Here is a 25,938-nt window from a genome sequence, read left to right as displayed (position 1 = left end):
TCACAACACCCAACACCTCACACCAGTGACTCACAACACCCAACACCTCACACCAGTGTCTCACAACACCCAACACCTCACACCAGTGACTCACAACACCCAACACCTCACACCAGTGTCGATTTCGTCGACTAAAACTAAGACGACTACCTTTTTTTCAGTGACAAAAAACTAAACGGAAACTAAATGAAAACTTAAGCTATGACGACTAAAACAAGGACTATAAATATATTGACAATTTCGTCAACAAATAAAAACTAGACTTAAATGTTAGGAAGGGACTAGTGGACAAGAGATCCAGGATAAGTCATTTTGCACTTGGTTGCATGCTGAAAATAGCCGATCTACAAGCTCACAGCAAATGTAAAATCAGTCATTAAGACGGCATCAAGAACCCAACACAATAAATTGTAGTCGACTAAATCAACTGTCCATTTTTGTATGATGTTTAGTCGACTAAAACTAGACTAACACTAAAACATTCCAGGTGACTAAAATATGACTATAAAACTAAATTAAGTTTTATTCCAAAGACTATGACTAAAGTAAAAACAGAAATGTGCTGTCAAAAACAACACTGCCTCACACCCAGACAGACAGACAGACACCCAGACGGACCTGAGCGTGGTGTTGATCTGAAGACAGACACACACACAGACAGACAGACAGACAGACAGACAGACAGACAGACAGACAGACAGACAGACCTGAGCGTGGTGTTGATCTGGAGGGCCTTGCTGAGCATCTTGGCGCCCGTGTCCTCCAGGCCGTTCCCGCTCAGGTCCACCCTCCTCAGGCAGGTGTTGGAGCCCAGGGTGTTGACCAGCATGGTGCCGCGCTGCCGAAGCTGGAATCGGCAGGACAGAGACTGGAGGGCCTGGATGGAGGGGGAGGTTCAGGGTTAACAGGGTGTTGACCAGGGACAGAGACTGAAGGGCCTGGATGGAGGGGGAGGTTCAGGGTTAACAGGGTGTTGACCAGACTTGAAGGGCCTGGATGGAGGGGGAGGTTCAGGGTTAACAGGGGTGTTGACCAGACTGAAGGGCCTGGATGGAGGGGGAGGTTCAGGGTTAACAGGGTGTTGACCAGCATGGTGCCTGGATGGAGGGGGAGGTTCAGGTTAACAGGGTGTTGACCAGCATGGTGCCTGGATGGAGGGGGAGGTTCAGGGTTAACAGGGTGTTGACCAGCATGGTGCCTGGATGGAGGGGGAGGTTCAGGGTTAACAGGGTGTTGACCAGCATGGTGCCTGGATGGAGGGGGAGGTTCAGGGTTAACAGGGTGTTGACCAGCATGGTGCCTGGATGGAGGGGGAGGTTCAGGGTTAACAGGGTGTTGACCAGCATGGTGCCTGGATGGAGGGGGAGGTTCAGGGTTAACAGGGTGTTGACCAGCATGGTGCCTGGATGGAGGGGGAGGTTCAGGGTTAACAGGGTGTTGACCAGCATGGTGCCTGGATGGAGGGGGAGGTTCAGGGTTAACAGGGTGTTGACCAGCATGGTGCCTGGATGGAGGGGGAGGTTTAGGTTAACAGGGTGTTGACCAGCATGGTGCCTGGATGGAGGGGGAGGTTTAGGGTTAACAGGGTGTTGACCAGCATGGTGCCTGGATGGAGGGGGAGGTTCAGGGTTAACAGGGTGTTGACCAGCATGGTGCCTGGATGGAGGGGGAGGTTCAGGGTTAACAGGGTGTTGACCAGCATGGTGCCTGGATGGAGGGGGAGGTTCAGGGTTAACAGGGTGTTGACCAGACTGAGGGCCTGGATGGAGGGGGGAGGTTCAGGGTTAACAGGGTGTTGACCAGCATGGTGCCTGGATGGAGGGGGAGGTTCAGGGTTAACAGGTGTTGACCAGCATGGTGCCTGGATGGAGGGGGAGGTTCAGGGTTAACAGGGTGTTGACCAGACTGAAGGGCCTGGATGGAGGGGGAGGTTCAGGGTTAACAGGGTGTTGACCAGCATGGTGCCTGGATGGAGGGGGAGGTTCAGGGTTAACAGGGTGTTGACCAGCATGGTGCCTGGATGGAGGGGGAGGTTTAGGGTTAACAGGGTGTTGACCAGACTGAAGGGCCTGGATGGAGGGGGAGGTTCAGGGTTAACAGGGTGTTGACCAGGGACAGAGACTGAAGGGCCTGGATGGAGGGGGAGGTTCAGGGTTAACAGGGTGTTGACCAGACTGAAGGGCCTGGATGGAGGGGGAGGTTCAGGGTTAACAGGGTGTTGACCAGACTGAAGGGCCTGGATGGAGGGGGAGGTTCAGGGTTAACAGGGTGTTGACCAGCATGGTGCCTGGATGGAGGGGGAGGTTCAGGGTTAACAGGGTGTTGACCAGCATGGTGCCTGGATGGAGGGGGAGGTTCAGGTTAACAGGGTGTTGACCAGCATGGTGCCTGGATGGAGGGGGAGGTTCAGGGTTAACAGGGTTGTTGACCAGCATGGTGCCTGGATGGAGGGGGAGGTTTCAGGGTTAACAGGGTGTTGACCAGCATGGTGCCTGGATGGAGGGGGAGGTTCAGGGTTAACAGGGTGTTGACCAGCATGGTGCCTGGATGGAGGGGGAGGTTCAGGGTTAACAGGGTGTTGACCAGCATGGTGCCTGGATGGAGGGGAGGTTCAGGGTTAACAGGGTGTTGACCAGCATGGTGCCTGGATGGAGGGGGAGGTTCAGGGTTAACAGGGTGTTGACCAGCATGGTGCCTGGATGGAGGGGGAGGTTTAGGGTTAACAGGGTGTTGACCAGCATGGTGCCTGGATGGAGGGGGAGGTTTAGGGTTAACAGGGTGTTGACCAGCATGGTGCCTGGATGGAGGGGGAGGTTCAGGGTTAACAGGGTGTTGACCAGCATGGTGCCTGGATGGAGGGGGAGGTTCAGGGTTAACAGGGTGTTGACCAGCATGGTGCCTGGATGGAGGGGGAGGTTCAGGGTTAACAGGGTGTTGACCAGACTGAAGGGCCTGGATGGAGGGGGGAGGTTCAGGGTTAACAGGGTGTTGACCAGCATGGTGCCTGGATGGAGGGGGAGGTTCAGGGTTAACAGGGTGTTGACCAGCATGGTGCCTGGATGGAGGGGGAGGTTCAGGGTTAACAGGGTGTTGACCAGACTGAAGGGCCTGGATGGAGGGGGAGGTTCAGGGTTAACAGGGTGTTGACCAGCATGGTGCCTGGATGGAGGGGAGGTTCAGGGTTAACAGGGTGTTGACCAGCATGGTGCCTGGATGGAGGGGGAGGTTTAGGGTTAACAGGGTGTTGACCAGACTGAAGGGCCTGGATGGAGGGGGAGGTTCAGGTTAACAGGGTGTTGACCAGCATGGTGCCTGGACGGAGGGGGAGGTTCAGGGTTAACAGGGTGTTGACCAGCATGGTGCCTGGATGGAGGGGAGGTTCAGGGTTAACAGGGTGTTGACCAGCATGGTGCCTGGATGGAGGGGGAGGTTAGGGTTAACAGGGTGTTGACCAGCATGTGCCACGCTGGCGCAGCCTGGAGTCTGCCAGGGACGGAGACTGAAGGGCCTGGATGGAGGGGGAGGTTCAGGGTTAACCACTTATGACCCAATGGGCTCTCTCTGAGTGCACACACGCCATTTTGGAGAAGAACTTGGACCCCTTCCATACTTCCTTCACAGCAGTGTTGTTTTCGTCGACTAAAACGAAGACAAAAAATGTTCGTCGACTACCTTTTTCCACTGACGAATGATGACTAAAACTAAGACTAAATATACTGACAATTTCGTCAACAAATAAAAACTAGACTAAAATGTTAGGAAGTGACTAGTGGACAAGAGATCCAGTATAAGTCATTTTACACTTTGTTGCATGCTGAAAATAGCCAATCTAAGCTTGTAGATCGGCTATTTTCAGCAAGTGTAAAATCACCCATTACGACGGCATCAAGGCCCGCCAAAATACATTTTAGTCGATTAAATCAACTGTAGATTCAGTCGACAAAAATCTTATGACATTTAGTGGACTAAAACTAGACATTCCAGGTGACTAAAATGTGACTAAAACGAACTGAAAACTTTTCAAGGGAAATTAAAATCAAAATTTGCTGCCAAAAACAACACTGCTTCAGGTGTTACAGCTGATGCTAATTATGAAGGCTCTGTTCCATTCTGGTCAAACAGAGTCAGGGTGCTGCTTATTGTTTCATGTTGGCTCACTGGAAACACTCTGAGACACCGCTGGGTCTCAAAGGGTCCTTGAGTGGGTTGCAAGTGGTCCTTGTATAGGGCGTGTAACTCTGAGTGTGTACAAATGGAACCAAGTGGACTCGTAAGGGTCCATTTGGTTTCCTTTGAGGGCCTAGGGAACACGGGGGGAGAACATGAGAAAGGCCCTTTCGCCAAGCCCACCTATAGGGTATGGGCACTGACGACGCTGAGGAGAGAACACGCCCCCCCAGCGTTTCACACTGTACTGAAAACAATGGAAAACTGTGGCTTTCTAAAAAAACACCCAAACAATTTTGCTTTGTTAATCATAATGTTAATTGCAAAGTAGCTGGAGTCAGCATGATAAACGATAATATTGTAACAGTATTGAGCACACACAGCCTAGGATGGTTCATGAAAATTAAATATACGAAGGGGAGTTATGACAAAGTTAATGAAGTGGGGAAGTGCTCGTGCATTTTTCTTTGAACGCACTCCATGCCATCCAATGGTATTTAACCCATTCTGACCTGAGATCAGATTCATACGAGGTTTCCACTGGACAACACACTGGTCTGATGAACCCATTCTGACCTGAGATCAGATTCTGAAAATGTCAGTCGTTCTTCGATCTTTCAAAAATAGCAGACCTACAAGCTCGTAGCGCGCCACTCGGTGGCGCGCTATGAGCTTGTAGATCTGCTATTTTTCAATAGCTAAAGCATAACATGATGCTAACACCAAAATGGGTTAATAAAGCACATGTCTATGCCTGGCCTACAGTATTACGAAGAAATTGGGTTCCCAGTTTGCCCTGCCATTAACTTAACCCATTTTGGGGCGGGAACCCCTTTTGGTGTAAGCATTAATATGCTATGCTTTAGCTATTTAAAAAAAAAGCTTTTCCAGAAAACTGTCAGGATGTAGAAGACATTTTTTTAGAATCTGATCTCAGGTCAGAATGGGTTAATGGTAAGATGCATAAGGTCTATGGCTCCTCTTGGTTCCATTTGTACTCTCAACAGTTAAATGACAGTAGATTGGTGTTTCGGAATAATGTGGAAAGGAAAGGAAAGGTACTATGTTTACCCTGCAGGGTAACTGGACTAAGGAAAGGAAAGGTACTATGTTTACCCTGCAGGGTAACTGGACTAAGCTCAAGAACTTGTTTACAGCCAGGCCCTGCTCATAGAACATTTCATGGTAGGGGTTCAATGCCTTGTCCAATAAGGGCACTTCACTTCAGCGGTGGTAATTTTAACGTGCCGGTTCCGGGGATTACGAACTATAGCGACCTTCACGATATCAAGACCGCTCCGCAAACTGTTCAGCCACCGGCGCTGTCCCTCCAAATGGGGCGCCGTGACCTAATGCACACGCATAAAAAAAACTGGGGGTCCTTGAAATGAAAAAAGTGAAAAAATGAAAAGTGAAAAGTGCATGAGTGCGGCTGGTTCCCTCACACATGCTGTGCATGGAGGCTGTGGTTCCCTCACACATGCTGAGCATGGAGGCTGTGGTTCCCTCACACATGCTGAGCATGGAGGCTGTGGTTCCCTCACACATGCTGAGCATGGAGGCTGTGGTTCCCTCACACATGCTGAGCATGGCTGTGAGCTATCATCACCAGTGGTAAATAATTGAGTAAGCTACTTGTCATGCCGGATTTACAGCACACAGAGAGAGAGAGAGAGAGAGAGAGCTAGCCTGAGGAGCATTGAGAATAAAGCGTTTGTATTTGGTAGGTGCAAAAGCATACTTGATGTAACCTACTGTACTAAGTACATAGGAGGATGTACGGCTGGGCAATATCAATATTATATCCATATTGTGATACGAGACTAGATGTCGTCCTGGATTTTGGAGTCTGGAAGTCTCTCTTCCTGCTTTTAGAGGCTGCATTACAGTGAAGTAATGCAATTTGTCCGAGCTATATCTGACTTGCCTTTACCACCCACTTAACCCATTCTGACCTGAGATCAGATTCATATGAGGTTTCCACTGGACACACACACACTGGTCTGATTAACACATTCTGACCCGAGATCAGATTCTAAAAAAATGTCAGTTGTTCTTCGATAATAAAAAAATAGCAGACCGGCGCGCTATGAGCTTGTAGATCTGCTATTTTTCAATAGCTAAAGCATAACATGATGCTAACACCAAAATGGGTTCCCGTTCAGAATGGGTTAAGAGTCGTTGTTTTTATGAAGGCATTACTGATGATTATTTATAAACTCATTGTGTAAATATATTGGTTAAAGCACTGCCTAAAGCACACCTTAGCACTGTCACCACACAATACTGATATCAAGGTATTTGGTCCAAAAACTATTGAGATTTGGTGTGACTTTGTCCATCCCTTTGCAGGATGGTGAGAATGTATCAGAACCAGTATTATGTGTTACATAATCACTCACACACTCTTCCTCCTGGACCAGCTGGACCAGCTTCTGTAGAACTTCATCCAGTACCCTGACATGAGAGAGAGACAGAGACAGAGACAGACAGAGACAGACAGAGACAGAGAGAGAGACAGAGACAGACAGAGACAGAGAGAGAGACAGAGACAGATAAATCATTAAACTGGAACTACCCGTAGTTTTATCATCCGTTTCAGGTTGATCAAAAAGGTACTTACTGTACTGTTTCAAACTACTAATTACTAAGTATCAACTTAAATCCTATATACTTTGTCGTACAACAAACAGGCTCCATACCTGCCCTTAATGTTGAAGTGTCTATGTGTGCAGTCAGGCTCCCTACCTGCCCTTAATGTTGAAGTGTCTATGTGTGCAGTCAGGCTCCCTACCTGCCCTTGATGTTGAAGTTTTTGCCCAGCAGCAGGTGTTTGAGTGACGGATGTTTGGAGAAACCTGGCAGGACCGCCAGCAAGTCAGCATCCAAACCTGTGTTCAGAACGACATCATCAACAAACCTGTGTTCAGAACGACATCATCAGATTCAGCACTGAAACAAACCTGTGTTCAGAACGACATCATCAGATTCAGCACTGAAACAAACCTGTGTTCAGAACGACATCATCAGATTCAGCACTGAAACAAACCTGTGTTCAGAACGACATCATCAGATTCAGCACTGAAACAAACCTGTGTTCAGAACGACATCATCAGATTCAGCACTGAAACAAACCTGTGTTCAGAACGACATCATCAGATTCAGCACTGAAACAAACCTGTGTTCAGAACGACATCATCAGCACTGAATACAATATGAAAAAAAGAATGTGATAGCAATGGCAGACAGTTCTTATAGCCTACTATAGCAGAGACTCTATACTAAATGGTCATATAAGGATATAATTATTCTAAAGATAAGGGCGACACACAAATAGTTACACAATCGCTGACATAGCGATAGTAAGCATGGAGAAGTCAGGTCAGCTGTTAGATTGACAGCTGCAGTTGGAGTTAGAATGAGTACATTGATGTAGGACCATTTTCGGTCTCATCCGCTAAAAGGGGGGGGCATTTTCGATAACGTCCCAACCGGAAATTACATTGAATGTTGCGCAACAGACACTCCCAGCCTGTGGAGCGATGCGATCGGTTTTGATATCATTAAAATCTCCGTCCTTTTAATAATCTCTGCCCTGAACGCTGGGCATTACTATTTGATAGTAATGCTAGCGCGTAGTAGCGCCCCTCAAAAATAAGGACGCTTGTCTGCGATCTCTGCAGAGAGAGAGAGAGAGAGAGAGAGAGAGAGAGAGAGAGGCGAATACTACGGAGGAAATGTCCTGCCTGCGGTGGATTAAATCCACTCTGCCGGAACGGAGGCTTGTCGGGGACACAAAGAAAGCGTTTAAAAGCGTTTAGGTTTCTAGGTCACGTCGGGCTGCCGAGTCCAGTGTGTTCACGTACTGTACTGTACTGTACTGTACGCTGCGCTGCGGTGGATCAAGTGTCACTATCAATCAGCACACGACAACTAGCGGAACACAGTGACTGCAGACTGCTTACGGACTCAACATGGAGTTTAAGTACAGATGTCATCGGTATGTCATGGTACCGGTGGGGAGCACGTTGAACAAAGCAGTACAAAGCATGTCTCCACTTCAGCCAGGTCGACACAAAGCAAAGCTCAGTCGGCCCCAAAGCAGCAGACGGATGATCACACATGGACTCGTGTTTGTAAAACCGATCAATCGGCGCACGCGCACACGCCGGTGTGATAGGGGAGACTCTGTCTCACCATTATCGGAGATGTCCAGGGTTCCCACACAGGCCACACGGGGAAACAGCTCCTGGATCACACCGGCCCCCGCTGACCTCAACTGAGAGAGAAGGAGAGAGAGAGAAATGAAATGAAGTGATACACACACAGAGAGAGAGAGAGAGAGAGAGAGAGAGAGAGAGAGAGAGAGAGAGAGAGAGAGAGAGAGAGAGAGAGAGAGAAGTATTATTATAAAATGAGATACAGTCAAGATGACTGATGCACTGACAACCGAGAAGAAACCATATCGGGGTGTATAGATACCTCACAGCCGCTGATGTCCAGGTGTAGATCAGTGATGTGAGGATTATTGGACAGACCCAGGAACAGAGCTCTGCATGGACGGAGATCAGGTGGAGATTACGGAGAAGGGACGTGTGGAGGGATTAGAGAGACGTGCAGGGGTTAATGAACAGAGGAGAGGTGAGGAGGGAGGAGGAAGCGGATGGAGAAAGGGAGGAGGACGAGAGAAAGAAGGAAGGAGCAGGAGGGAGGAGAGGGAGATGGAGAGGACAACACGGATGCGCAGACGGAGAGAGATAATAAGCAAGGTGCAGAAAGGTTGATCGATTGATACGAGGGGATTAGGAGAGGGAGAGTGGTTGATGGAAGAATGCAGAGAGAGAGAGAGAGAGAGAGAGAGAGAGAGAGAGAGAGAGAGAGATATGGTGGAGTTAAAAACAAGATGCATTGTGCCTTCCCTCCAGCACACCATAATAACACCATATGGTGCATTCACACTAATGGCAGCGGAAGTTATAGAAAACGACCGAGCGTGACCAGCTACTGTACATCGCTGCAAAGTGCTGCTCGAGCCACACTGCGTGACAAAGAAAGTGACAGGGGTGGTGTTGGTTAACGGCAAGAATTGTGGGGGGAGAATGGCAGGGCACTGCAAATGGTGAAACAAAAAGTAAACATGTGATTGATATGCTATGCTTCACTGCATCGTTGGAGCGCTGAAAAAAAGTTGAAGACAACTAAAAAACAGTGCAGCACTAATATAATATCTCTCTCTCTCTCCGTTTCTGGCACAACAGCGCCCCTACTGGTACGGTAGTCATAGTCATACTGGTGCTCATGAACCAACACATACATAGGCACACACACATAGGTGAACAGTACGGACATTGCTGTTCCTTGGAGTGGTTGCACCACTCAAAAATGGAGTCACACGCTGCAGCAGTCGGTTTGTCCATGTCTGGCTACCGTTTAGCCAACCGGCTGTTGCTTTGTGGCCGTTCCTGTCCTATGAATGAGTCACAGAGCCTGCATCTTGGCACATTTTAAAAAACAAAAAACAAAACGAAAAATATCTCCCGTGATTTCTAGCTCACCCAACCTTCCACTATATTGCCACGATAACCCTAACGATATGAATTCAGGCAGAACAGCCGATTGCGGCTCGGGGACACTCTTAACCCATTCTGAACGGGAACCCATTTTGGTGTTTAGCATCATGTTATGCTTTAGCTATTGAAAAATAGCAGATCTACAAGCTCATAGCGCGCCACCGAGTGGCGCGCTACGAGCTTGTAGGTCTGCTATTTTTGAAAAATCGAACAACGACTGTGATATTTTTAGAATCTGATCTCAGGTCAGAATAGGGTTAATTAGACCAGTGTGTGTCCAGTGGAAAACCTCGTATGAATCTGATCTCAGGTCAGAATGGGTTAATAACCTCCTCCCAAAGCTCCCAATGCCACATTAAATTACACTTGACTTCAAGGTTCTTTTGGAGGTTGCATTAATACAACAAAAACGCAGATAAGCATTAGAGCATTGCAGGCCCATGCAGAGTAAAAGCCATCGCAGTAGCACGGATCAGAGTACAAACCCCCAATTACAACGCTGGTTGCCTCTATTCACTCTGCTATTGATTTCAGTGTAAAATCAAACATGATGGCGACTGTACTGACGAGAGCTTCAGAAGTGTCATTATCCCATTCTGACCTGAGATCAGATTCATACGAGGTTTCCACACTGGACACACACAGGTCTGATTAACCCATTCTGACCTGAGATCAGATTTAAAAAATGTCAGTCGTTCTTCGATTTTTTTCAAAAATAGCAGACCTACAAGCTCGTAGCGCGCCACTCGGTGGCGCGCTATGAGCTTGTAGATCTGCTATTTTTCAATAGCTAAAGCATAACATGATGCTAGCACCAGAACGGGTTCCCGTTCAGAATGGGTTATTTACTATTCTGTCTGTTGTAGTGCATGCATCAATTACTACAATTTACTACATCGATATTTGCAATATAGTCTTAGATAGAACTTTATGTAGACATGAATCTACCTACAAGCTCATAGCGTGGCACTCGGTGCCACGCTATGAGTGTGTGTGTCCAGCTGGTGCTCATTGACAATCGTTAAGGTCAAGGCCATTATGTTTATGCACCGTCAAATAGGTCTCTACATTCTAAGGTAGCATACACCTGTGTAGACATAATATTATCCTGCTCATTACTGGGCAGAGATATACTTAAATCTTCGTGTTTGAGCAAATCTTCACTCTCTGCGCACGCGCTGTGCGGTCCCCCACACACACACACACACACACACACACACACAATCATTCTACAGTTGTGGCCCCTGGCCTAATGTAGTGGAATACCCCTATAGCTAGTTTCTGACTAGGCGACATCCTTTTTGTAGGACGTGTCAACTGAGTGATGGTCAAAAGCTATAGTTCAGTCAGCCCGCTAGCCCACTGGCCTATCGGTCCAGGCACATCATGCCACATTATAGGCTCTGGCCTGACAGTGCGTTCGCGTGTTTGAGTCCCGTTTCATGACCACCTTTTCTGCGCGTCTGCACCCCCCCCTCCCCCCCCCCCTCCCTCTTTCCTGTCTATCGTCTCTTGAACCTATCGATGATGAAGGCAAAGAAAAAGCACGAAACTAATTCAGTCAGACTCGGATAACCCATGAATACATTGAAAACAGAAGATGAATATTTAATCTTGCCGTTCAGACTCTGCTATGCGGGTCCATTTCTCCCTGCTCAGCACTAGTCAACGATTTAAGAGCAGTGGGATATAAACAGAATTATGTATAACAACCCCCCCCCCCCCCCCCCAAGGGAGGGGAAAGCAGTAGCCTTGACCCGTTTTGACCTGAGATCAGATTCTAAAAATGTCTTCTGAATCCTGACAGTTTTCTGAAAAAGCTATGTTTCTATGTCAGTGGTTCTTCGATTTTTCTAAAATAGCAGACCTACAAGCTCGTAGCTATGAGCTTGTAGCTACACGTATGAGCTTGTAGATCTGCTATTTTTCAATGGCTAAAGCATAACATAATTGCTAACACCAAAAGGGGTTCCCGCCCCAAAATGGGTTAACACATTAACCCAGACCCGACACTAGATTCTACAAAATGACAGTTTTCCAACGTCAATGTCAATGGTTCTCAAACTATTTCATGTCAAGGACCCCCAGAATTAATTGGCCCGTGGACCGCAATCTCAAATGTTGTTGTTCCAGTGACCGCCCCATAAGCAAAGATTTGAGTTTAAAAATGTTCTCTCTGAAAGAATATATATTCAAAGATTTGCGCCACATTTTCTACGATTTTTCAAAAATAGCAGACCTACAAGCTCGTAGCGCGCCACTCGGTGCCGCGCTACGAGCTTGTAGATCTGCTATTTTTCCAATAGCTAAAGTTATAACATAATGCTTTAAAAACACCAAAAGGGGTCCCCCGCCCAGAATGGGAAAGCAGAGCCCCTCCTGGTGATGCTGGGATGGTCGGACTCGGCAACAAACCATGGCTGGCATGCCGACCTTCAGAGACACACGGACAGCACGAGGAACGGCAGACTGGCAGCCTGCACGTCCTCCCCATCAGCCCTCCCATGCATGGTCGTCCGTGCGTGTAAAAAACCTCTCCACTTTTTCTGCACCGAACGATAGCTCGCAAAGATACGCATCATCGAAAGGCCAAAAAAGGAAAAATCATGTTTTCTCGGCTAACGAGTTGCTGACATAGCAAAGTCAATCTGTTACGTTCCGCCTCTGCTTTCGCCCTTTTCTTTCCAGTTGCAATAACGAGCTGGTCATTTAGAATTCTCTGCACGCTCATCGGGGAAACCTTTCAATCAGAGAACAGTTTGGCATGATGACACGCCGACCGCTGTGGGCAGCATATTACATTATATGAGTTTGACCTTATAGTGGAGTGGTTCCTCAAAGTGGGGTCCGGGGACCCCCCAGGGGTCCTGGAGGGAGTTCCAGGGGGGTCCCCAGTTAAATGATAGTTCGGAAGCAAATCGGTCTGTAACTCTGAGAGTGTACAAATGGGACCAAATGGACCATTTGTAAATGGAAAACGGATTGCGAATCACTGCTAGAGCCGTAAAAATCGTCTCTTATGGTGGTCCCTGGCATATGTTTTCAAATGGGGGGTATGGGAACCAGTCTTAGATGCAGTGGACCCTTCTAGACCTTATTGATCGGTAGTGAATAACAAAGACTCTGGTGAGCTGTAATGTACAATCATGTCAAGACTGTGGTGTACTCGTTTTGGGTTTTATTCTTTTGTATTTTATTTTTGTCTGTGCATTGTAATGTCCGTATTGTGGTACAGGTTGTTTTCCTATGTTGTGTTGAAAAAATAAAAATGTGTGGTTCTATATATTGTGATTGAAGAGCTGTGAAATTTCAGAGCCTCAATAAAAATACATTGAAATAGCAGACCTACAAGTTCATATGAGCTTGTAGATCTGCTATTTTCCCAACAGCTAGACGAGCATAACACAATGCTTAAAACACCAAAAGGGGTTAAATTAAAAAAGTTGGGAGGAACCGCCGCAACGTAGCACAGCTGCAACGACTCACCTCAGAGTGTCAGACTCACCTCAGAGTGTCAGACTCACCTCAGAGTGTCAGACTCACCTCAGAGTGTCAGAGTGTCAGACTCACCTCAGAGTGTCAGACTCACCTCAGAGTGTCAGACTCACCTCAGAGTGTCAGACTCACCTCAGAGTGTCGGGCGGGACCTTCATGGAGGCCAGGCTGACGTGGGTCAGGCTGAACGCCGAGCTGAAGAACTGACGGAACGTCGGCAGGGAATCCCTCGCTTTCCTAGAAGACAGAACGGGATGGAGAGGTAAGAGGAGGACCCGGTGAACAGAACCAGGAAATGAGGAAAACTTAACTTAATAAAATAACATCCTCAATTGAATAGATGGCATCATTATGTAATACCATTGTTGCTCCTATAATGAAGACCATGAGCTTGATCAGAGAGAGAGAGAGAGAGAGAGAGAGAGAGAGAGAGAGAGAGAGAGAGATGGTGGAGTCAAAGATGCATTGTGAGAGAGAGAGAGAGAGGTGATGAAGAGAAAAGCAATTGCAATGCAAGACAAGCAAAGGAGATTGAGCGAGACGGGAAAATGGCTGACAGGAAGGGGCGATAAATTGATACAGAGCGACAGAGAGACAAATTGAGCCGATGTGCCACAAGAGACCTCCGACAGAGCCGGAGATAGAGACGGGTCTGTGGCAGTATAAGAGACCGCCGCAGAGAGAAAAGGGGAAAAAAATATATTATAGGATTGACGGAGCGAGATATAAAGGCTATGCTCCCCTAGGGTAGATAGATACCCTCACAAAAACATGCAGTAATCCTGGTCTCTAGACTGCCTCCCCCTGGCCAGCCGGGGCGCCTGATGGAGGGGAAAGGAACTGGTTGGAATAACGTGTTCCTTCCACGCGCTACGACATCCAACCAGGGAAACTCCCCCCTGTCAGGTGTAAAGGAGCAACTTGGACACTCAGGCATGAAGGGAGCATGAGTTAAGTCCGTTGCTCTCCCCAGGTTGGCGGAGGGTGTGTAGAGCCCAGGATCACAGTAGATGATTGGCACAGGGGTGAAAAATGGGTTACAAAATCGTGGGATAAAAAATATATTAAAAAAATAAATAAAGGCTATATGCAATGTAAACAGATGCCGGCTCTAACATTTAGGTCAGCTTTTTTATTCAATATCCTGCAGACACGGTGAAGATGTGAGGTTGCCAATAATAACTACCGCCACCAATAAAAAAGGTAACAATGGACAGGCTGTTATCCAACCACCTGCTGGGCCATGATACTACTGTACAGACATTAAGCCCGTCATCAGGAGAGACGGCAGAGGCGAGGGAAACGCTCACATTCGCACGCAGACTCCCAAAGCTGTGAAATGACTGGACGCTAAACAGCCAGCGTTGGAAAGTAAGTAACTACAGGTACTTAAGTACAATGTTGAGGTATTTGTACTTCAAATGATTCACACACTCACACACATCACACACACACACACACACACACACACACACACACACACACACACACACACACACACACACACACACACACACACACACACACCTCAGTGTGCACATTAATTTACATGCATTTGTGCACTCATGCATGATTGTATGTGTTCAGGCACTGGTTTGTGACTGGACCGTGCGTGCACACGTGCGTGTGTATGTGTGTATGTGTGTGCGTATGTGTATGTGCGTGAGTGCGTGAAAACCCTCGGGTCACAACAATAGATAACGTAGTCATCCAAGCATTTTACAGGGCCGCTGTAATACACGTGGAAACGCTGTTGGGAGCGTGTAATCGCAGGCAAACTGCCGTCTCAGCCCCCGACGTGCACATAATTCATTAAAGAGTAGAGGAGGTGGAACAAGTGAGCCAACATGACACAAAGTAACGAGGAGAGGAGGAAAGGAGAGAAGGAACCAGGATGCCAAGAAGATAAGCATCCTCTGAGAGAGAGAGAGAGGGAGAGAGAGAGGGAGAGAGAGAGAGGGAGAGAGAGACGTGATTGGGTGTTGGGTGTGAAATAATCGTCCACACCACTGTTCTTGTGTTTTAGGTGGCGAGCCCACTTGAGCATGGAATGCCACACGACAGGGAGACCCTCCGGGTACAGTCTAGATGCACAAAGCTAGCATGATGACTGGATATTAAATAGGCCTAGTGAAATATTCAGAGCAAAAGATGTAGCATGTGCGCGCGCACACACACACACACACACACACGCACACGCGCAGTATCTTTCCAAACTCTTGCTGAAATGACGTCCAGACAAACATCATTAATTGCGCGCATATGAACTCGGTGCACTCGAGGCAACTATTACATAATTGCCTCATCGCAATTATTTGAGTGTCATTATTTCATGCCGAATGAATGAATGGCCCATTTGTTTGTATTGGATGGCATGAAAATAATAGATTCTGTCACAGGACCACTTTTGGCAAAAACAAAACTCTTTAATTGCATAAGAATTGCATCTATCTCGTGTGACTGAACTTCTCACCCCATCTCTAAGGGAGATGCCAGCCAGCCATGCACCAGGAAATAATCAGTAGTTAAAGAAATCACACCTGTGTGAACTGAGTGGTACAACTAACCACCCCCCCCCCCCCCTCTCTCTCTCTCTCATTAGCAGGCAACAGTGCAGCACTCTCTCTTTCTGTTTCTGGCACAACAGCGCCCCTACTGGTACTCATGAATACGGACATTGCTGTTCCTTGGAGTGGTTGCACCACTCAAAAAGAAAAGCATCAGTCTGCATTAAAGGGACACTTCACCCTTTTTGCAAAAAAATATATGTTAATGACGTTTAGAAGCTTTAGATCACTTTCCTGGGGGTATTTATGTGTGTAATATGTGGTTTTAGATATTCTAGATTGTAGCAGTGAGCATGTTGTCTCTGATGTCATGGACACTGGTCTCACTACCTTCCTGGACTACAATTCCCATAATTATTTGGTGCACTGCTCCTCCTTGTGGATAGGGGGAGAGCTGTCTTACTGAGACAACATGTAGTCCAGGAAGGAAGTGAGCCCAGTGTCCATGACATCAGAGACAACAGGCTCACTGCTACAATCTAAAATATCTAAAACCACATATTACACACATAAAGACCCCCAGGAAAGTGATCTAAAGCTTCTAAACGTCATTAACATATATTTTTTTGCAAAAAGGGTGAAGTGTCCCATTAAAGGACCTTTACTGTATGAAGATCACTCCAATGAATGAATGGCCAAATATCAGACGGACACCTCCTGATGCATCAGCTGATGATGCAGTGGTTGTGTTATGGCTGATCACTGATCAGCCAATGATGGTGAGCTATATAGGCCAGGCTTGACTAACGACTCGACGCTTTTGCTCCATTTTATATTTTAATACACGGAATTAACATTTTGTTAATGTCTCTGCCTCATGTGCGCTGTGGTCCCTCCCTGCTGCTACAAGCCTCCAGTGTTGGCCGGGTGAGAGTCTGTCTGTCCGAGCTGAAGACACAGCTTTTAGGGAGCGACATTTTCGTTTTTTTCATGTCATATGAAAGCAGGGAATCATAGCTTCAAATAGATATATTGGTTGTTCAGTTTGACCCACCAGTTTTGGAGATATGGCTTATAGAGTAATGTCTGGCAGAGAAACAGCGAGTTGAGAAAACAGGCTTGAAAGGTTCACTTCTGTGGTCTCTAACATTACACCTAGCTGCATGTTTAAGCATTTTTTTCATATTTACATCAGCTCTGACACTTATTTCAGATATGCTCTAGTGTGTGAAGAGTCTGCCTGTGCTATAAACTCTGGTGAAAAGCTGGAATTTGCGGGTGGCAGTCTCTCAGTCAAATCTGGTCACATATGTTTCCTGTACGCCACCAAGATTCCCAAATTAATACTTCAATGATATATTAATATTAATGATAATGAATTGTGATCTCTACACCAGTCACTCACCAAGTCATGCACTAAAAAAAAGTCAGGTGAATTACAGTACGTTTTCGCACTGACCAAGAACTGTCAGCCAGGAGTGAGAATTTATTGATAGAATTTACAGACAAATATGAAGCTGTAAAAGCATCTAAAAATAGGCTCTTCCCATTGCTTTTCTTTTCATTTTTTCATTTTTTTGGTGACACAAACATGGCAGATAATGAGTGATGGGAAAGGGAGTGTAGGGAGTGGGGACCTAAATATAACTTCACTGATTTGTCCGCGCTACAGTCTTTAGTAACGACAGACTTTTATCCAACCATCTGCTTGGCAGAACATCAAGAAAAGCTTGTCACTCAAGGGAGAGATACGCAGAGAGGCAGGCAATCGCATCGACACACGAGCTCAGACGCACAAATCTTACTGAATATGGCCCAGTGAATAGTTTCGAGCAAAGGGAGTAGTTGTCCCTGCGTGAAATTGGCATTGCATTCCAACTTGTCTGACTCAAAAGGTAGCCTTGTTTGCTGAAACATTACATTATGTGGTTGTTTGGAGTAGTAGAACTTGCCAAGGTCACAAATAATACTTGTTGTTCATTCCCCATAAAACACTTTAAACCAAGCCTTTGGATAAGTGGAAACACGCCGAGCGAATGGCAATCTCCAGGCAGTCAGTCAGTATTCTTGGTAGAACAATTTATTATACATTCCTAACTGTGAAAAGTACTTGGAAGTAACTGTGGCTGAATGAATGTGAAGCACGAAATGTGAGTTAAGTGTACCTCATTTTCAAAGCCAAATTAATTTGACAAATTGTATCATCATCTTCAACGAATCTGAATGTCGCTTGCTCCATGCTAATGTTTGCACTGCAGGCAAAGGGGAAGAAATGAGAGCCTGTCGGGAGCTGGTGGCCCAGTTTAAGGCACATATACCACATAATGTTGGGTGCGCACGCTTTTCCGACACACCGAAGATCCGAAGCGGGGGGACATGCGATGCGATGCGAAAAAGCGATGGTCCGACATGCGCTGCTCCCATGCTTGCAGTTATAGGGTTAGGTTAGGATTGAGGTTTCGGATCAATAGTATGTCGGAACTAAAGCCTGCACCCACATAATGTATATAGGCTCTGATGGAGCCTGCCACTGAGCCGTGGGTTCGATTCCCGAGCTCGGCCACCCTTGCCGTTTTGTCACTCCCTGCACTCCCCGTGTCCTGTCACTTTCTTGGCATAAAAGCCCTCCAAAAAATATCCTTATTTATTAGTCAAGAAGTGGAGCTGTTCACTGGCCAACAGTATAAAAGACTTGACTGCTCCAGTGTAATTGTATTCCAACTTGTCCGACTCAAAAGGTAGCCTTGTTTGCTGAAACATGATGTGGTTGTTTGGAGTAGAACTTGCCAAGGTCACAAATAATACTTGTTGTTCATTCCCCATAAAACACTTTAAACACTTCAATGGGAAGCTTTTAGATGCTTTTACAGCTTCATATTTGTCTGTAAATTATATCAATACATTCTCACTCCTGGCTGACTCACTGGCCAACAGTAGAAGACTGTCGTCACCTCCCATGATTCAAAGATTGAGTGCCGTGATTTTTTTTAAATTTCTTTCCAGTTTTGCATGTGTTCATGAGGTGACAGTGCTTCAATAGACCCTGTGGTGTGGTTGTTATGTGCAATGACGTCTTCCCTTTGTATTTAGGGTTTCGTCCTGGAGGCTGAAGCCTTTACAGTCAAACGTGCCGATGAAAATAACTGTGATATATAGTGACATCACAATATCATCCTCTCCCCTAAGCCATGTGTCTGTCTCTGCCTGACTGTGTGCAGGGTGTTACCGTGTGTCTGTCTCTGCCTGACTGTGTGCAGGGTGTTACCATGTGTCTGTCTCTGCCCTGACTGTGTGCAGGGTGTTTCCATGTGTCTGTCTCTGCCCTGACTGTGTGTAGGGTGTTACCATGTGTCTGTCTCTGCCTGACTGTGTGCAGGGTGTTGCAGTGTGTCTGTCTCTGCCTGACTGTGTGCAGGGTGTTGCAGTGTGTCTGTCTCTGCCTGACTGTGTGTAGGGTGTTGCTGTGTGTCTGTCTCTGCCCTGACTGTGTGCAGGGTGTTACCATGTGTCTGTCTCTGCCTGACTGACTGTGTGCAGGGTGTTACCATGTGTCTGTCTCTGCCTGACTGTGTGCAGGGTGTTGCAGTGTGTCTGTCTCTGCCCTGACTGTGTGCAGGGTGTTGCAGTGTGTCTGTCTCTGCCCTGACTGTGTGCAGGGTGTTTCCATGTGTCTGTCTCTGCCTGACTGTGTGCAGGGTGTTACCGTGTGTCTGTCTCTGCCTGACTGTGTGCAGGGTGTTTCCATGTGTCTGTCTCTGCCTGACTGTGTGCAGGGTGTTTCCATGTGTCTGTCTCTGCCTGACTGACTGTGTGCAGGGTGTTACCGTGTGTCTGTCTCTGCCTGACTGTGTGCAGGGTGTTACCATGTGTCTGTCTCTGCCTGACTGTGTGCAGGGTGTTACCGTGTGTCTGTCTCTGCCTGACTGTGTGCAGGGTGTTACCGTGTGTCTGTCTCTGCCTGACTGTGTGCAGGGTGTTACCGTGTGTCTGTCTCTGCCCTGACTGTGTGCAGGGTGTTTCCATGTGTCTGTCTCTGCCCTGACTGTGTGCAGGGTGTTTCCATGTGTCTGTCTCTGCCTGACTGTATCCAGACTCCAGGGTGTTGCTGTAAATGAACATCTGTGCTCAGTGACTTCCCCTCTGGGTAAAGGACAATAACAGAAGGTGAAACACACATAAATGTGTCATTCCAAATCTTCGCGCTTTCCTGATCTTTTCCTGAAGGTTTTATGAAAATGCATGTTTTTTCCCTTCAGGTTGTATTCACTGATTAGCCTAATGCTAATGCTACTGCTTTGCTACTGAGAAGAAGGTTGTATTCACTGATTAGCCTAATGCTAATTCTACTGCTTTGCTACTGAGAAGAAGGTTGTATTCACTGATTATTCTAATGCTAATTCTACTGCTTTGCTACTGAGAAGAAGAAGTGTCCAACAGAGGAACTCTATCTACTCAGGGAATAGATTTAACATAGAACACCTTGGCAAATGCCCCCGCCCCCCCCCCCCCCCCCCCCCCTCACTGACGATGTTCTGTTTCTGACAATGAACTGACAATCTACCTAATTGCCAATGGCAGTACATGTGAACTTGTTCCAGGAATGAATGCTGATTGATTGTAACCTTTCCCATTAAAGTCAAAAGCCAAATATTACTGTGTGTTAGTGTGGGATATCTGTCTAATGGAATGGAAGCAAAATGAATGTGAAATGAAGGCGTGAGGGAGAAAAGGGAGAGCTGACAGAGGCTTTCCAAGCATCCATGAAACAAACGTCGGATATCCTCCCACACACAGAGCAGCAGAATATGAGACAGCGGCTTGTAAATGATTAGCACCACGTACGGTCGTACGCCTCACAGGCCCAGGCCACGACCTTATGAAGACAGCCCACAGATACACTCGCACATACTTCTTAATACTCAACATTTGGTGCGTTGTTCATTTTGTCTGAAGGGATGAAAAGAACCGGCAGAGTCTTATCAGGGCGGCTCAGAGAAGCGTTTCATGATCTGCAGCGCTCTCCCACCGACAGAACAGATACATAGGTTTGAGACACGATAAAACAGAGGTTCGGGGACCACCAGTGGTCCTTGAGGGGGTTCCAAGTGGTCCCCAGCTAAGTAATGGAGAGTTGGTAACCAAATGGACCCTTATATACAGTATACAGTATATTTAACTCCAGAGAGTGTAAAATGAAACCAAATGGACCCTTAATTCCGGATCCATTTTAAAATGTTAAATGGTGCATTTATCCAAGGCGCTTTACATAGATTTTACATTCACCCATTGACACACACATTCATACACCGATGGCAGCGGAAACCATGCAAGGCACCAACCAGCACATCAGGAGCAATTAGGGGTTCAGTATCGTGCTCAAGGACACTTCGACACTAACTCTGGTCGGAGCCCACAGGGTTCAAACTGGCAACCTTACGGTTAACCATCCAGCCACTCTATACCCCTGAGCCACCGCTGCCCCAGGAGTTAAATTATTGTTAAACAATTAGTTAATTTGCAAGAAGCTTCCTACACGATTTGAGAATATAGAAGAATGGTTATTTTGGTTCAACGCCCGTTATCTCTCCTAATGGAACCAACATCAATACAGCACGGAATTGTGGACAAAATCCTATCTTTTTATTATTCCCATTTTTCACCCCTGTGTCAATCATCTAATGTGATCCTGGGCTCTACACACCCTCCGCCAACCTAGTCCCCATATATGGGGGGACAAGGGGAGACCAACCTAGTCCCCATATATGAGGGACAAGGGGAGACCAACCTAGTCCCCATATATGGGGGACAAGGGGAGACCAACCTAGTCCCCATATATGGGGGACAAGGGGAGAGCAACGGACTTGAACTCATGCTCCCTTCATGCCTGAGTGTCCAAGTTGCTCCTTTACACCTGACAGGGGGGAGTTTCCCTGGTTGGACGTAGCCTAGCGCGTGGAAGGAACACGTTATTCCAACCAGTTCCTTTCCCCTCCATCAGGCGCCCCGGCTGGCCAGGGGGAGGCAGTCCTATCTAACGACGACCAAATATTGTGTTTTGTGTCTGAGACAGAGGTTAAATCTCATCAAATGGCGGTCCGTGGCTCAACTGCAGAATAAAATAATAATTGGACTGATATGAAACGGGTTGAGAACCACTGTCTGCAATAGAACACTGACTCAGACTCAGACAATAAGAGAACCACTGTCTGCAATAGAACACTGACTCAGACTCAGACAACAAGACACCGACTGTGAGACAATGTAACAAATGGCACCAAGACAATAACACATAAGCAGCTACAAGAAAGTAAGAGGGCTGCTCTGCGACAAGACACAGGCTCCGAGACAATGAACAGAAGGATATGGACAAGACACAGCCTCCGAGACAATGAACAGAAGGATATGGACAAGACACAGGCTCCGAGACAATGAACAGAAGGATATGGCATTGGCGGAGGACTAGGAGGGAGCGATGCCAAGGATGGATATTGCACCGCAAAACCACCAGGGACAAAGCCGAGGGAAAGGGACGATTGTGTTGGTTTGGAACTGGACTGGCGTACCGATAAGAAAACAAAGAAGGAGAGAAAGGAAAGACTGCATGCTGGCCATGAGCAGCGTGTCCCCCTGGCATACGCACGGTAACATCCAGTGAGAAATGGAAAGTGAGATGTGAGAGAGAGACAGAGAGAGAGAGAGAGAGAGAGAGAGAGAGATGCACTGACCCAAATGGACCCTTATGGGCAAGATAAGGATTTACTGTGTGGGACGGCGTGATCGAGTAGTGAAAGGAGAGAGGGTGAGAGAGAGACTTTAGATGATGCAGAGATTGAGAGGGCGGGGGGAGAGAGAGAGAGAGAGAGAGAGATGGGCAAACAGATGCAGCTAGTGAGTGAGTGAGTGAGTGAGTGAGTGAGTGAGTGAGTGAGTGAGTGCGTGCGTGCGTGAGTCAGTGAAAGCGAGAGGCATAGGGAGGCAGAGTGGAAACGCTGGCGTGGGAGTCTGGGGGATTGCAACAATCATTCCCCTTCTAAAATTAGTCTCATTTTTCACTACTTCTTGGCCTCCATAATGCTGTAATGTAATGTGCTGAGCAGCGATGCTGCGAGGCTCCCGGGGGACGCGCCATGATGAGAGTGCAAGCTGCCGCTGTCTGCTGTAGCTGGAGTAGGGGCACACACACGTGCACGGCGCACGCACGCACACACACACACACACGCACACACACTCCTCTGCAAGAGTGCTGCATACATGCACATGCACGCATGCGATATTGCACATGTGGGTGCATGAATGCGTGTTGGCATCATCTGTGCGAACACAAGCAGCGAAACACTTGAGAGCACGCATGACACGAAGTACTGTACGTCATACACAGCACACGCTTTAAAACACACAGACGTACAGTAGTTACGCATCCAAATACTGTCCATATTATACTATTAATACTACTATACCATACTCCAGGACACAAACATTCCCTCTGCCGTCTGTCTGTCTGTCTACGCATATATACATTGCACACTGTGTACACGCGCAGGTGCACGCAAACACGCACGCCGTTATGGGCGCGCACACACACATGATGCCACACAGGAAAAACACTCGCTGGAACTTGAACACACAAATGCACCAGGGGGTGATTCATACCAACAGTTGGCAGATGCAAAAGCCATTATGCGTCGATAGAAATGTGTCTCACGCTGAAAACAAATGCACACCCTCATTGCTCGCGCGCGCGCACACGCACACACGCACGCACGCACACGCACAGTGAGCCAGAACAAATGAGGGGGCGAGTCACACACACACGCTAATTCCGTTAGCGAGGTCCAAGGCTAAACATTAATCTATGGGAGGAGAATAAATGCTCCTGCTCCGTGTCCTCCTGACTGGAACGCCTCCAGAGGCGTTCGGCTGAGTCACAAAAGAACGGACAGGAAACAAATGTGTCTGTGTGCTTTTTTTTTTTTTGTGGAGCTGCAAAATACACTTTAGGCTTTAGCCAAGATTTATTTATAGACAGTGATGGCTGGCATATTATGGCCCGAGGAGGGTTCACCGCACACCTAACCCACGCACCTGTGAGAGAAGGAGTTCTTGGACAGGTTCAGGTAGGAGAGGTCGGCACAGCAACCCCGCAGCAAGGCTCCGAATAACTGGCAGAGAGAGAGAGAGAGAGAGAGGAGGGGGGGAGGGGGGGGGGGGGTGTTATTTTAGTGCAAAAGTTATTTGGGGTCTTGAACAGTTCCATCCATTCCATAGATAGCCGCTACATATTGAATTGAACAGAACACAACAGATTATACAGCTGACTCCAATGCAATTTAAGAACCACGTGAAAAATAGAAAGAAAGAAATATGCCTTTTTTTTTTTGGGAAGGCCCGGGCCAAAGCTTCTAATATATAAAAGTGTCTCTTAATACATCATGCTCACAGAATAATGTAGTTATGGCATCTCAGCCGTACGATTTCATAAAAGCCAGCTGCGAGCAATATCTGGCATTATTATGTGACATAAGTTGGCAACAGAAACCTCCCCACTCTGTCATAGGCGGTGTTTAAATGATGAAGCTTTAGAAGATGGGATTAGAAACAGAGGAGCGGGTTGCCGGTTGAAACCCAGGGACGGACTGGAAACAGAGGAGCGGGTTGCCGGTTGAAACCCAGGGACGGATTAGAAACAGAGGAGCGGGTTGCCGGTTGAAACCCAGGGACGGATTAGAAACAGAGGAGCGGGTTGCCGTTTGAAACCCAGGGACGGATTAGAAACAGAGGAGCGGGTTGCCGGTTGAAACCCAGGGACGGATTAGAAACAGAGGAGCGGGTTGCCGGTTGAAACCCAGGGACGGATTAGAAACAGAGGAGCGGGTTGCCGGTTGAAACCCAGGGACGGACTAAAACAGAGGAGCGGGTTGCCGGTTGAAACCCAGGGACGGACTCAAACAGAGGAGCGGGTTGCCGGTTGAAACCCAGGGACGGACTAAAACAGAGGAGCGGGTTGCCGGTTGAAACCCAGGGACGGACTCAAACAGAGGATGGAATAGGTTGCCGGTTGAAATGAGGGGCAGACAGCTCCGAGCGGGTACAGTACTACAGTACAATACAGTATGCTGGCTTTCACAAGCAGCAGATGAGAAGCACCATACTGCCATATCTACATGAGGAGGAGGACAGGAGCCTGCAGCTCTGCATCGACTGTACCTCCATGAGGATGAGGACAGGAGCTGCCCAACGGACCAACACACCCACACATAGCCCAGGTGTCGGGTGACAACAGCTTGTCAAACCATAACTCAGGGGTTTTTCATGTCAAGCACCCCCACATTTACACTAATTAGCCCGGGGACCCCCCCACCCCCATTTGAAAAGATATGACAGGGACCTCCCATAAGAGAAGATCTTTAAAGGCTCTAGCAGTGATTCTCAACCCGTTTAATTTCAAGGCACCCCAGTTTGATATGAAACAGGCTAAGGACCCCCAGTTTGATATGAAACAGGCTAAGGACCCCCAGTTTGATATGAAACAGGCTAAGGACCCCCAGTTTGATATGAAACAGGCTAAGGACCCCCAGTTTGATATGAAACAGGCTAAGGACCCCCAGTTTGATATGAATCAGGCTAAGGACCCCCAGTTTGATATGCAACAGGCTAAGGACCCCCAGTTTGATATGAAACAGGCTAAGGACCCCCAGTTTGATATGAAACAGGCTAAGGACCCCCAGTTTGATATGCAACAGGCTAAGGACCCCCAGTTTGATATGAAACAGGCTAAGGACCCCCAGTTTGATATGAAACAGGCTAAGGACCCCCAGTTTGATATGCAACAGGCTAAGGACCCCCAGTTTGATATGAAACAGGCTAAGGACCCCCAGTTTGATATGAAACAGGCTAAGGACCCCCAGTTTGATATGAAACAGGCTAAGGACCCCCATTTTGATATGCAACAGGCTAAGGACCCCCAGTTTGATATGCAACAGGCTAAGGACCCCCAGTTTGATATGAAACAGGCTAAGGACCCCCAGTTTGATATGAAACAGGCTAAGGACCCCCAGTTTGATATGCAACAGGCTAAGGACCCCCAGTTTGATATGAAACAGGCTAAGGACCCCCAGTTTGATATGAAACAGGCTAAGGACCCCCAGTTTGATATGAAACAGGCTAAGGACCCCCAGTTTGATATGCAACAGGCTAAGGAC

The 25,938-nt window shown here is 47.4% G+C and overlaps 1 protein-coding gene across 1 annotated transcript in view; it reads right to left on the bottom strand.

Annotated features, from left to right (window-relative positions):
- carmil3 (capping protein regulator and myosin 1 linker 3) overlaps window positions 1-25,938 on the bottom strand; it is a gene marked incomplete at both ends in the record, with an annotated part of 150,514 nt that overhangs the window by 43,404 nt on the left and 81,172 nt on the right. Inside the window, 7 exon segments of the mRNA XM_080779096.1 lie at window positions 708-877; window positions 6,570-6,624; window positions 6,962-7,058; window positions 8,365-8,446; window positions 8,650-8,719; window positions 13,365-13,469; window positions 23,822-23,898. Of these exon segments, the coding sequence (XP_080635222.1) occupies window positions 708-877; window positions 6,570-6,624; window positions 6,962-7,058; window positions 8,365-8,446; window positions 8,650-8,719; window positions 13,365-13,469; window positions 23,822-23,898 (656 nt within the window).

This window comes from Protomyctophum bolini (assembly GCF_963924005.1).
Source record: "Protomyctophum bolini genome assembly, chromosome: 12".
In the NCBI taxonomy this organism is placed as follows: Eukaryota; Metazoa; Chordata; class Actinopteri; order Myctophiformes; family Myctophidae; genus Protomyctophum; species Protomyctophum bolini.
This window is presented reverse-complemented; position numbering and strand designations above follow the sequence as displayed.